The sequence below is a fragment of the Vicugna pacos genome, chromosome 10 (genome assembly GCF_048564905.1).
Source record: "Vicugna pacos chromosome 10, VicPac4, whole genome shotgun sequence".
Taxonomy (NCBI): domain Eukaryota; kingdom Metazoa; phylum Chordata; class Mammalia; order Artiodactyla; family Camelidae; genus Vicugna; species Vicugna pacos.
Window position 1 is genome coordinate 72,654,393 of NC_132996.1, and position 13,727 is coordinate 72,668,119.

General features: G+C 58.7%; 1 protein-coding gene across 1 annotated transcript in view; it reads right to left on the reverse strand.

Annotated features, from left to right (window-relative positions):
* Positions 1-13,727, reverse strand: part of SHANK2 (SH3 and multiple ankyrin repeat domains 2) — a 490,743-nt gene that overhangs the window by 390,186 nt on the left and 86,830 nt on the right. Inside the window, exons 4-6 of the mRNA XM_072970511.1 lie at positions 13,396-13,599; positions 9,100-9,171; positions 7,074-7,182 (exon numbers count right to left, since the gene is read on the reverse strand). Of these exons, the coding sequence (XP_072826612.1) occupies positions 7,074-7,182; positions 9,100-9,171; positions 13,396-13,599 (385 nt within the window). The remainder of the gene's footprint in view (positions 1-7,073; positions 7,183-9,099; positions 9,172-13,395; positions 13,600-13,727) is intronic.

Here is a 13,727-nt window from a genome sequence, read left to right on the forward strand (position 1 = left end):
AGGCGTGCCCCGCGGCGATGTGATCGGAAGGCACCCACCTCCGAGGTCTCCCGCCCCCGCACACACCCCTAGTCTAATCACGACCTAAACTGCGGACAAACCCCAACAGGGGGACAAAATCCCCGACCAGCTCCCCTCGAAACTGCCAAGGTCACTGGAAACAAGGAGAGCCCTAGGAAGTGTCACAGCCCAGAGGGGCTTAGGGAGACATGAAGACTAACTGTCAGGAGGGACCCCGGAACGGAAAGGGGACATTCAGCAACTACGAGTGAGCATGGAGGGAGTACGGACATGAGTTAGTGGCAACACCTCCATGCTGGCACCTCCCCACATAAGATGGCGACGGGGGAAATGGGTGTGGGGAGCGGGGGACTTTCCGCGGTATCTTCTCAACAGTTCTGCAGGTCCAAAACTGCTCTAAAATAATCATTTAAAAGAGTATTTTAAAAAACAACCTTGAGGCTCGCGTTTCAGGTAACAATTTCATGTAAAAACGCTGTTGGTCTCCATGTGGCCCCCAAGGGAGATGGCTCACCCGAGGCCGGGCATCACGGGTCACGGAGAAGCGTCCCGGGATGGACTCCTCCTCCCCCGGCTGGCTGGTGATGTCCCCGCTGCCCAGGCTCGCCCCTGGGGGCCCGTCTCTGCCCGGCATCACTCCCACCCCCATTTTTCCTTCTACTTCACGGTCTTACTCGACGTATTGCATCTTGCCCAACCACACGTACCTTTTTGAGTCACCTAGAACCCTGTCTCACACGTACCTTTGTGAGTCACCTAGAACCCTGTCTGAAACGTGGTGGGGCATAAATACGAAAACTCCTGAAATAACTGGACATGCTGGTGGAGCTCTCGCTTACAAACAGGTCCGTTTGTGCCAGCAACTGCACCTGACACTCGGCACACCCGGATCTCCTCGGGTCACCGGCTCGGCGACCCTCGAGCCGACTCCCAGGGCACTGGGTAATTTGTGCGTCTTGGACCCTCTGCAGACTGATGTCCATGAGGCCCCAGGACCATGTTCCCCGAAGAGCTACGATTTCTGGGGAATTACATCCCAGGACTCGCTCAGGGGACGGGGAGACCGCAGGATATGGAGCAAAGGGGCACCGTCCGTGAGCAGGAATTCAGCGCCCGAGAAATCATCTAACAGGGCTGTGTGGGAGCTGGGCGGGGGCTCCCCGAGAGCCTGGCCACAGGGACGTGCGGCGGGACCAGGCACATCTCAGCCCAGGTGACGAACTGACAAGATGATGGGCTACCGGTGCGCTGGGAGCAAATGCAGTAACTGGTCTCGTAAGTCAAGTCCAGACTCGTCACAGGCGCTCTGCAAAATCGGCTCCGTGAATGCACATCCCACCCCGACTTCCAACAAGACAGTCAAGGGCTGGGAGGCGTCCCAGCTGCGTTACAGCCCCGTCTCTGCGGCACCCGGGCTCCTTTCAAGTCTGGGAAGGCCGTGCGAGTAGAAGCCCTAAGTTTTGCTCAAATTGTTCGTTTTCCTTCCTTTTCGGGGCTCAAAACGCCACCTGCCTCGTCCCAGAGGTTCCAACCAAAGCAGGAGATAAGCCAGGACCCCGGTAGGCGCGTCGATTTCTTTCTGCGACTCCCATCATCACCGAACGGAACTTCCGTCAGAACAGGGACCAGAGAGGCGGCTGGAGCAGCACGGGCCGCTTTGCTTTAACCGACAGGTCGTTCCTCTGGGAGTTAATTATCTCCTGCGCACCCCTCAGTCCAGAAGTGCTGCTTCGCCCCGTGGGGCCCCCGTGCCTGGCGCACGTGCACAGGGGGTGCCATGCAGCCCCGGTGCAGGGACGCAGTGCTGGGGGAGCCTCGTGGCGCTCCCGCGCTAGGGAAGGAGCTGCTTTCATCTCTGCTCAGGGAGTGAGGTCTGGTTCTTAGCCAGCTTCTGCTACCAGCTGGGTGGCTTTTGAGAAAGTCACAGAACTCAGCGTGGAGCCGCTGAGACACGAGCACTTCTTGGAGTCGTCAGAGCCGCTGAGGACGACGGTGCAGCACCTGGAGTAGACAGGAAGTGACCCAGCTCTGCCTCCCGCCGCCCGGCCCTGAGCTGCGGCAGGAGATGCCATCCCAGGTCGGCCACCGCAGGCCCTCCAGCCCTGGGCCCTCTGCACCGGCCATGGCCACCAGGCGCAGCCCGAGAGCAGCGAGCCCACCGCTGGCCCCACCGCCCTTCCTCCCGGGGTGAGAGCGTGGACCCTCTGCCTCCTCCCTGTGGTGACCTGGGGTCCCACCTCCGCTCGCAGGGCCTCGCCTCCTCCAGGGGTGCTGGCCTCACAGGGGGCTGCTTCGTGGGAGCACGCAGTGGGGGCAGGGGAGACAGGCCTCCACGTCCTGCACACGCCATCGGGCTCTCGTCTAACCTCAGCTGTCATCATTAAGGGCCCGGCGCCTGACCTAGGGCACCAGTGTGTCTGGAACCAAAGGGTTTCCCAGACGTGGATTTCAGTGTGAAAACCAGGGCCGTCCTGGGAAAGCTGAGGCAAACTGGGCACACCACCTACTGCCTGGAGGCAGCCACCACAGCAACCCCATCTTCCTCCCTGGGTCCACAACCCCGGGCTGCGTTCCCATTGTGCCACTGATACGGCAGGAACATTCTGGACACCCTACTGCGGGCAACTTGCTCCGCATGGGGAACCCTCAACATGTGCTACTCCCCTCGTGCCCAAATGTCCCCACCCTGCGGGTACTGTCACTGTGTGGAGGGGACAGAGCGGACTGCAAAGGTGTGTCTTTCCTTCTGATGAAGCGCCGGCCTCTCAGCAGAGCGCACGTCCATCCTCTCTCAGCATCCTCTCCGGATGTGGTGGGGCCGCTTGACGCCACTGTCCTGGGAACTGCCCGCGACTTGGTCTGTCTCCATCGCTCGCCTTCCTCATGTCGCTCGGCACCCCGGTCCCCGTCTTCCCTGCCCCCGCATCCGGAACACTCTGCTTCTCCCCCCAGGTGAGAAGACGAGTGAACACTCCCCAGACGCGGGGTGTGGAGCAGGGACGCCGAGACAGGGTGGCCCCTGCAGCAGGATCTCGGGCCCCTGCTTGGACTCTGGGCCAGAACTTTCTGTCTTCGCTACATCCTTTACTCTTCTGCTTGCTGTACATACTTCTTTTCTGTCTTAGGGGAAAAAAACCCACTACATTTAATCACTGTCAATTCTGTCCACACAGAAACCTGCACACGGGTGTTTCTAACAGCTTTACTCAGAGTCGCCAAAACTTGGAAGCCACCAAAGATGCCTTTTGGTGGGTGGACGGATAAATAAATGGGGGTCCATCCTGATGGTGGAATGTTATTTAGCACCAAAAAGAAATGAGCTGTCACGCCACGAAAAGACTAAACGCATGTGACTGAGGGAAAGAAGCCAGCCTGAAAAGCCCACCGGCTACAGGATTCCAGCCACATGGCATTCTGGAAAAGGTAAAACCACGGAGACCATGAAGAGGTCAGTGGCTGCCAGGGTTGGGGGGGGGAGCTTTACAGGCCGAGCACGGGGGATTTTTAGGGCAGAGAAACCCTCTGCCTGACACTGCACTGGCGGACACGAGTCCTCACACGCTTGTCTAAACCCAGACGGTTCAGCGGGAACCCCGACGCCCACCGTGGGCTTCAGTTAATAATGAAGCGCCAGTGCTGACGCATCGGCGTCACCACGCGCCACACCCACGCGGGACGTCGGCAGCGGGCGGCTGCGGGGCTGGGTGCTTACAGGGGACCTTCCTGCCTCTTGTCTCTACTCGATTTTCCCTGCACCTCAAACGGCTCTAAACAACGAACTCTACTAACGTCAAAAAGCAGCGTGAGTGGAGCGTAGACAAGGCTTGCCTTACAAAGGAGACGAGCCGCGAGAAGTGAGCGTGACGCAGGGAGCTGCCGATCGGCGCCCACTGCGCGAGAGCGGCCCGGCGCGTCTGCTTTAAATGGTGAAGTTGAAGATAAAAACGATTTCTAATTTGTCTTCCCAGATTAAAAAAAAACCCAACCAAAACCCTCTGCTTGATTGCTGCTGATCACTGGCTGAGATCCGGGCACGTCCTGTAGGAAGAGCCGTCCGCGCTGCTCCAGGTCCCCAGCCCGACGGGGCCGCGTCTCCGGTCAGAGCCCGGTCTCAGCCTCGCTGGAGCGCCAGCCCCTGACTCCGCGCTCTGCGTGGAGCCGCGGACGCGGGTCTGAGGGGAAACCGGCTTCTGCATCTTTTCTTAGACTCTGTTCTTCCTGATCAATTAGCCCGGAGGCCGAAGTCCTGGGGGGAGTTCGGGAAATACCGGCGTTCATTTAACCCAGGCCGCCGTCTCCGCGGGTGGCGCTCCCGGGTCGAGTCTACCCGAGACCTAGGGGCAGTGGACAAGGCCCTGCTCCTGTCTTTATCATTCCTCAGTCCCGCTGCTCTGCTGTAACTGCCCCCACCGACTCTGTCCATCGTCACAAGGTCAGCGGTTTCCAGCTCCAGGCGGGACCAAGGGCAGTGGCCGCAGACCTCCGCTGTGAAATAACCTGGGGTCCGTGCTGCTGGGTTTGCGAAGCTAAGTTAGGGTCTGCTCTAGATTAAAAGTCTTTCCCTGCTCCTGGGCTCCAGAAAACATCACCCCCAGCAAAGGAGGCCTGGTAACTGGCGGGAAGGAGCCCGCTAAGGGCAGTCGTGCCCAGCCTGAGGGCATCATCGGAAAACAGCCGTCGACGAGGCCAGGCCGGCAGGAGCCCAGGCCAAAGGCAGCCCAAGGCGAGAGCCCAGGTCAGGGACCACAGACCCCAGGCCTGGCTGACGTCTGCGACTGTCCCTGAAGGCTCAGGTTCACGCTCAGGAATCCACAGACGCTGTGTGGTCCCAGCCTGAGTGCCGCGAGCTACGTCGCAGTGATGCACAGGAAGTGCCCCTCAGGAAGGCTGGGAGCCAGCCCGGGCGCCCAGGCACAAGAGACCACTCAGCACAGGGCCAGAACCATGCTCACTGTGTGCCCACCCGCCCAGGTGCTCAGACCCGCCGTCCGACTGCATGTCCACCCCTGTGCCTGCCCCACACCTGCCTCTCCGCAGACGCACATCAAACCCTGCAGCTACCCACTCCCCGTCCAGACTCTCCGCAGGGGCCTCCCCGGCCAGGGGGCCTCGCCCCCTGACTCCTGACCCTGGAGGGTCAGGCCCCCTGCAGGTACAGCACGGCTCCGTCCTCCCGAGGTCCCCACCCACAGGAGCTCTTGTGCCCCACGCCACCTGACCCGGATGCCTGAGGCCCCAGCTTGTCCACGTCCCCCTGCACACAGACCCCTGGCTTCCCCGTCTTCTCAACTGTCCGCCTAGGCTGAGGCCCTGCTCACCTGCAGCCAGGCCTCTGCACACGTCCCCGCCAGCTGTGTTCTCCCGCGTCCCCTGCCAAGCCCACACCCGTGCTGTCCAGTCCCCGCACCACAGGCATCAAAGCTCCGTCACTGAAACGCCCGCAGCTCTGCCCCACATCACCTACAGTTAGACTCAGGGCACAGAGGAGCTGACGGCGATCAGGGAACAGCAACCCGGGCTCGGACAGGGCAGCGCGCGGCCGAGCGAGCACGGGGCGGCTCCACCAGCTTAAGGGGCGGAAGAGTCCCCACACACGGCGAAGAAGCTTCGCTCTCCAGCTGACAGCTGCCTGTGCTGCGGGTTCAGCGACCGTAAGGTGGGCTCCCCCAGCCCAGGAGGAGAGGGGAGGGGGCCCCGCATGCTGGTCCAAGAGGAGGCCCCTCTAGCCCAGAATCACCTGCCTGCCCGGGTGAACCTCCAAGCTGCCATGGAGGCTCGCACCTGAGCCACTCTGGGCTCTCGCCACAGCCTCCCCTCTCCTCAGCTGGTCAGGTTCATGTGTCCCATTGGCACAGGGCTTCCACCCCAAGGAGACATTGTGCAAATGTCTGGAGACATCTTTGGTTGCCATCACTGGGAGGTGCTACGGGCATTTGTGGGTGAAGATCAAGAATGCTGTAAACATCCTACAATGTACAGGACAGCCCCCGCCATAACAAACTGTCTGGCCCTGACGGAATATTATGCAGCCATGAAAAAGAAGGAAATTCTGCCATCTGCAAGAACACGAGTGCACCCTGAGGGTATGATGTTCCATGAAATAAGTCTGACACAGAAAGATAAAGACCATAGGATCTCACTTATATGTGGAATCTAAAAAACTAACCATAAACAGAGCACAGAATGCTGGTTGCCAGAGGCAGGAGGTAGAGATAGGCGAAATGGATGAGGGAGCTCCAAAGGTAGAAACTTCCAGTGATTAGATAAATCAGTCCTGGGGCTGTCGTGCACAGCACAGTGACCACGGTCAGTAAAACTGTGCTGTATAATTGAAAAGCTGCTAAGAGAGGAGATCCTAAAAGCTGTCAGCACAAGAAAAAAAAAAATGTGTAACTGTGGTAACCATGGTGATCGATGTTAACTAACTTGTAGTGATCGTTTCCCAGTATATCCACATGCCAAACTGCTATGCTGCACACTTAAAACTAATACAATGCTTTGTGTCAACTGTATTTCAATGAAACTGGGATAAAAAAGAGAAAAGCTAAGACTCAATAAAAGTGCTCATTTGAAACTAGTGAAAAATAGAAAGGGCGGTCCAGCCCCGATGCCAGCAGCACGGGGACTGAGACGCTGCACAGGGACTTCGTGTCCAGCAGAGGGAGTTGTGAGTGTCTTGCTGTGTGCGTGTCTGTGTGGCTGTCTGTGTCTTTGTGTTTGTGCGTGTGTATGTGTGTCTGTTTGTGTCTCTGTGTGTGTGTCTGAGTGTCTGTGTGTGTGTGTGCCTGACTCCCAGGGCCGGCGTGCATCAGCTCCTCCGTGAGGTCATTCATTCATTCAGCAGACACGGACCGAGCACCTACTATGTGCCAGCAGCTGGATTCCAGGGGGCAAACACAGGCTCCCGGAGGAGGGAGACAGCACTTTTGCAAACCGAGCAAAGCAGGCCGCTGCGACGCCCGATCATCTGAACACAGCGTCACCCCTCCTCACTGAGCCTGCGCTTCTGCCTCCGGGGGTCTCCTGCTGTCTTTCCGCCCGGCCCCACCTACCTCCACTCTCCAGGTCGTGGAAGTTCGGGTCCAGGCCGCGTTCCAGCATCTTGACGACCTTCTCCACCGACCGGTGCTGAACGTGATCCATGCACTTTTTCAGATTGGTCTAAAAGGTGAAAAACCAGCAACGTCTTTACCAAGAAAAGGTAGGTCTTCAGAGGCCACGGGAAGGCTCCCCACGGGGCGCTCTCTGGCCTTCACAATGGGGCGGCCTCTCGACCTCAGGCTGGCCAGGCAGCATCCTTCCGTGTCTGGAACCCCAGGTCCAAGCCGGGGGTCCAGTGGGTGGAAACGCCATCGGTCTGTCCTGGTCATTGTTCTAGGACCCCCCCCCACCCAGTCCGTGCCGGGGCCACAGGACGCTCCTTCCTTTCAAACGGATGAGCTACCCAACTGCTCTGAAAATGCGCCCCAGGCCTTCTGACTCCACCCCAGGAGCAGGGCCCAAGGACGGGCATTCATGGTTCCTAATATCCAAAGCGGCAGCCTCGATGGAGGGCAAATAGGGCACCGCGCGCTCAGCTTAATCCGCTTTTGGGAGACCCCATGACCACGCAGCAGAAACAGGGACACTCAGTCACCAAGCAGCTCAAGGCGCAGGAAGACATTCACCCCTCGTCAGGTCAGTGAGTGGTGGCTCCACGGTGACGGGGCTGCCCAGCCTCGTCCGCAAGGGAGTCAAAGCTGTGCTGCGTGTCCGGCAGCCGGGCCTCCGGGCCCCAGTCGCGGTGTCTGCAGCGCTCCGCCCACGACTCTAACGCTTCTCACCAGCCCAGCTCTCCGCCCCCTCCCCGCACCTCTCCCCAAGCACCCTGAAGCCCCTGGACCCGTCGGCCCGCTGACACGGCTGGACGTTCACCTGAACACTTTCTGTACACTCTGACTCAAAATTAAATGCCGGAAGACACAAGATACACTTGGTTTCACTTAACACCCTCATTCTAATTTGTAAATTATAATTTTTTAAAAAAGCACAAACACATTTTTATCTACAGCTCAGAAGGTAAATCAAAAAACCAGACGTGCCCAGACTTCAGAATCTAAACACCACCGTCCGGGTGGATCACAGGGCTGAGTGGGAAGCGCAGGAGAAGCCGGACCATCTTGTGGGGCCGGAAAGTCATCAGCGCTCAGAGGATGCTGGGGACACACCAAAGGGTGGAGGGCCGGGCACACGGTGCCACCGGCCACGTCTGGACGATTTGAGCACAAAAGTCAGTAATGACAATGGCATGTGACAACCCACTGAACGCAGTGAAGTCCAGACAATCGTCCTGATACAAATGGGGGGACGACACTACACCAAGGGGACCCCAAAAACTGGGAATAGCCTCTGTGGGCGTCCAGGCAGCGTCCTGGCTCTCCTCGGGCTCCGCAGCGAGTGCTCCGGGCTCTGCGGGAGGGGCAGGCCCAGGAGGAGGGTGTCTGCGAGCATCCTCGGGTGTCACACACCCTCCTCGGCACTGAGCGAGGCGCCCACGCACACCCGGGTGGCAGCACGCCCTGGACACAAACGGCATCCCCGACAAACTGCGGGAGTGTCCACGGCGTGCCGGCCCCGCCACTGCGCGCCCGCGCACGGTGTGTCCAGCCAGGAATGGAGCACCCCCCAGGATACAGCCCCTGGCTCTCTTCTTAACACGCTCCTCCTCCGCGGCCGCCCCCGTGCGCCTCACCTCCACGCAGCCTGTGCCAGCAGCCCTTTCGCTGCGAGAAGGGCGGCAGCAGGACCGACTCGGCAGCGGCTCAGAGGGAACCACCAGCCCCACTCCGGGACACGCCCAGGAGGAGGCAAGCAGCGGTTCACTGAGTTAAGTGATGTGATTTCAGCTACGCGCAAGCATCGGACGCGTCTCCATCACGCAGGAGGAGAGGGCGGCTGTGTCTAATGGGGCCCCGGCGGCCGCAGACGCCCCATCGGCCTGCACAACCCCCAGGATGAAGAGCCCTCTGCCGAGAGCTCCCCGGCCTGAGGAGGACGGTGCAGACGGACGCCGACAGGACACAGCCACGCCGCACTCACCTTCGTGTGCAGCTTGGCCATCTGCTTCTCGTCCAGGTTGGACTGCTTGTACACCCGCTTCTTGTATCGAAACTGGCACAGACACAGAAATGAGGGGAAAAGAGAAAACCAAGTCAGGGTTTCCCGTGGTTGCTCAGAGGGAAAACCTGCCTGGCCCGTGGCCACATCACCCATGGCGGGGGACTCTGGCAAACCCTCCGGGTGTTGATAACTTTGGGTCCCCATACCCCGGGGCCCGGGGCAGCGTGGGCGTACGTTCTGCGGGGATTCTCCAGCCGTAGTGGCCAGAGAACCATCAAAGGAAACAAGAGCGACCCAGAGGGATGGGGATGCGGGGCCTGGGGTGCTAGGCTCTGCTCTGCGCAGGGGGGGGTCCCGCGCGGTCAGCGCGGCCCCCACAACACATCAGGACCCGCTTCCCACGCTGGCTGTGTCCCCATTGCAGACCTCTGTGGGACACGCATTAGAAGCCCTGGCCCAACGACGCCACCTCCCCCAGCCCGCGGCCTCCACCAGGACGTCAGGGCTCAGCTCCTCCTCTCACACGGTGGTAGCGCCTCTCGACCAGACGAGACGTCTGGGGTCAGAGGGGTGTGCCTGGCTCAGGGGCAGCGATGGTGCCCAGGAGGGAGTGCTGGGGCCAAGGGCTGCCTCCTAACCCGCAGCGCCTTTCCCCGGCGCGCCCTCTTCTCCCGGGGAACCTGGCTGCTTCTGCAGCAGAACGCGCTACAGCGGGTTTGGGAAGGATGCCGACCGCAGGCTGTCACTAGGATTCTGAGCTGAGACATGGCTCCAATTCCAGCCTCACCACCGTCCTGGCAGCCGTGTGACTTGGGCCAGACACCTGCCCCGTCCCAGACTCAGTTTCCCTGTCTGTCGCTTGGGGACCACAACCCCAAACCCCTAGGGTGGCCCGGGGGCTGAACTTCCTGGCACGGAGTCGGTGCCGGGCCAGCGCTGCCCGAACCCTCCCGCCCCCACCTCCCTCGAGCCCGTCCCACTCCGAGGAGTTTAAACAGACACAGGTGTGAAACGAAGGCGCAGGACAGGGGGTGAAAGCTTGATCCCCCATGAAGCTCCCGGAGTGACCACCTTATCGTCCCTTCCCTCCACGCCAAGCAAAACAGCAACGCGACAACAGACCAAATTCCTTTGCAGCACAGATGAAAACTTGATTTCTTTTTTTTTTAAAGTGCCGAAATCAACTGTGAAATCAGAAAGTGCCGTGAAACACAGGCTGCACAAATTCCTGGGTCACACGCACGGCTGTGTCGTGAACGGCGGGCGTCCACCTCCCTGAACCGCCCGGCGGGAGGAGACGCTGCCGGTTCGAGGGTCCTCCCGCTCTGATTCTAGGCTCGACCAGGACGGCAGTCTCTGTCACGTCCCACGTTCCGGGTTGGCCGTGAAACAACTCCTCCGTCTTCCTTCATCCAGCACCGCTCTGAGGTTTCAGAAGCCGCTGAAAGTGACTGCAGAGATGTAACAGGGTTCCCTAACTTGACGGATCTGCAGGAATTCGAGTCAACGGGTGTTTTTTCCAGTTAGGAAAAAATACGCCAGGGTCGATAACATCTCTTGGCGGGGTGGGGGTAAGTTCTCGGAGGAGAATGTCTGTTTCCAGAGTCACAAACATTTCCAGCTTGTGGCCACAGAAGGATGCAGGCTGTGAAACACAGCAGCTCGTCTTGGCGTTTTCTTCATGTTTCAGACGTGGTCAACCACGTTTCACTGACGTTGCCCAAGGCAGAGAGCTCAGACCCGGGCTGCGCCTGGTGGGTCCATCTCCAGGCCCGCCTCAGTGGGTCACCCACAGGACAGCGGCCCAAGGAGATGAGTGAACGTACGCGTCCACGACTCTTCCATGGCAACGAGAGGTAACGGCCGGAGCAGCTGCAAGCCCAACTCGCCCACTGCCGGGTCGCACGCTGTGTGCACTGCTCGTTCCAGCCTCACAGCCACATGAGAAGCTGGCATTAATGTTTCCCCGATTTCAAAGTGGGGAATCTGAGGCTCAGAGAGGCTGGGTGGTGTGCTCAGGGTCCCACAGCGACCAGGGCGGGACCAAGTCCGTCTGACGTCACAGCCCACGTGTCCATGTGGGGCGAGGACCGCTCACGTGCTCACCTCTCAGCCTCGGCTCCCATGAGCCCTGGGGTGGGACATCGGCTGGCCACTCTGAAGGCCAGGGAATGACCCTGCCCAGGTTACACTGGGCTTCCCCCGGCCTCCTCCTGTGAAGTTCTTGAGGGTGGTAGATGGGCAGTGTCACCTCCTTTAAGATGCTTTCCAGTCAAAAGTAGGCCCTGGACTTCCTGGTCTCCTGGCTCTGTTTTACTGTCTTTGTAGGAATTATCAGCCCCCAAAGAGCTCTTTATTTACTCTTCCTGGCCGGTCACCTCCCACAGGCGTGTAATCTCCATCAGACCAGAACCCTAACACGTGGGCCATGCTGAGAAAGTGGCCGGTACCTAGCAGGCCCCCAGCAAGGGAGTTTTCAATGGATCCCCATTTCCCAGATGAGCAAACTGAGGTCAGAACAGAACCACACCACTTCCCTGAATCACAGGACTTCCAAGTGGCATCCCACCTTTTCCTCCCAACAGAAACCCTTCTCCCTGGTCCAATGCTAGTTCCACATAACCAGGGAGGGGGTGTGGAGAGGAGTCCCAAGCCTCAGCCTCAAAGTCACTGTCAGACCCAAGAATGTGCAGATGAGGTGCAGACGAGGTCCTGCCTCGGTCCATGACGTCTCTGACTGCAGAGCGCCCCCCTCTTCCATGGCTCAGATGCCAGTCAGGACGCCACCCTCCCAGGCTCTCACTGCTGACTAAGCCCAAACAAATACGATCACTTAACAGGGATGTGCGGTACAACAGGAGAAATGACCGCGTTTCTGCCTACCTGTATAGCTGTCTTAACACTTCATGTGGGATGACTGGATAAAGAAGGTGTGGTCTATATATACAATGGAATACTACTCAGCCATAAAAAGAAGGAAATAATGCCATTTGCAGCAACACAGATGGACCTGGAGATCATCATTCTAAGTGAGGTAAGCCAGACAGAGAAAGCAGACACCCTATGACATCACTTACACGTGGAATCTAGAAAAATGATACAAGTGGACTTATTTACAAAACAGAAACAGACTCCCAGACACGGAAAACAAACTTGTGGTTACCAGGGAGGGAAAGGAGGGTGGAGGGATGGAGCGGGAGGTCGGGATTTGCAGATGCACATTGCTGTATGTAAAACAGAAACCAGCAAAGCCCTACTGCAGAGCACGGGGAACTGCATCCGGCTCCTCGTGACGGCCTGCGGTGGAGAAAGTGTGGAGGGGATGTGTGAACGCACGTTCAGCTGAATGGCTGTGTCATGCATCAGAGGCTAACACAGCATTGCCAACCGACTACACCTCAATTAAAAAAAAAACCAACACAAATTACATAATGTGGAAATACCATAGGTAACTGGGGTACAGCCAGCCCGGGCCCCGAAGGGCAGGGACGGGGGGCACACCTGTGGACGGCAGGCAGCCCGGTGCACGTGCCCACCCCTTCCCTGGCAGTGCCAGGGGCACGTGACTGGTCACAGCAGCTCAAGGAGCCCACTGGTCACTCCCGGGAGTCGCACTCCTCAGAAGAGCTGGCTGGCCACGGGCCACCGTGCCGAGGACAGGAGACCGGCTCGGGGAGGCAGGAGCCAGCCCCATCTGCATCCAGCGGGTCCTGGAGACACGAGCTTGAGTCAGACCCACAGCAGGGTCTGCTCACACCAGGGTTTCTCTCTGACACGTTTGTCAAATCCTCAGCAAAAGCACAAGTGGATAAAAAACCGCCCAGCAGCCCACAAATGGCAACACAATAAGCGGCAACCTCAAGACTGCAAACCAACTTTTTCTTGAATGGAAGCAGAGTCGAATCTTGATGCTGTGTGAGTTTCTGGTGCACAGCACAGCCATTCGGTATACAGGTATATATATTCCTCTTTACACTCTTTTTCAATACAAAAACTCATTTTCTTCTTCCTCATCTTTTTTTTTTTTTTTTGGCTTTTTAAACTGTTTTTCAGAGGGGGGAGGTAGCCAGGTTTATTTATTTTTTAACAGTGGTGCTGCAGACTGAACCCAAGACCTCATGCATGCTAAGCACATGCTCTACCTCTGAGCTCTATCCTCCCCAACAAAATCATTTTTAAAATTCCAGAGTCGTTTCCCAATCCAAATTAAATGTGAAGCTGACTGAAGGCCCTCCCGCCACCGCCACACCCAGGCTGAGAGGCGGTCACCGGTACCTCCAGGGAGGGCACGCCCTTGCCCGTGGGCTGCGGGTACTCCCGCAGGAGCCGCTCCTCGTCCAGGAACTTGCCGTCCCGCCCCCCGCTCGCCGGCTGGAACAGCCCGTAGTTCAGGACGTCCTTCAGGCTCTGGTTCAGGGAACACAGAATCCGCTGCTTTGCGACCCACACCGTGGCATCGGGGTTGAATCGAATGCATTTCTGTAGGGAAGGCAAAGACCCCGGATTAGTGATGCCACAGGCCCCCGGGACACGTGGCCGCACATGCCAAAGTGCGTCCATCCCGTCTCTGGACCCCCCGGCTTTTCAGGATGAAAGGTCAGACCTTC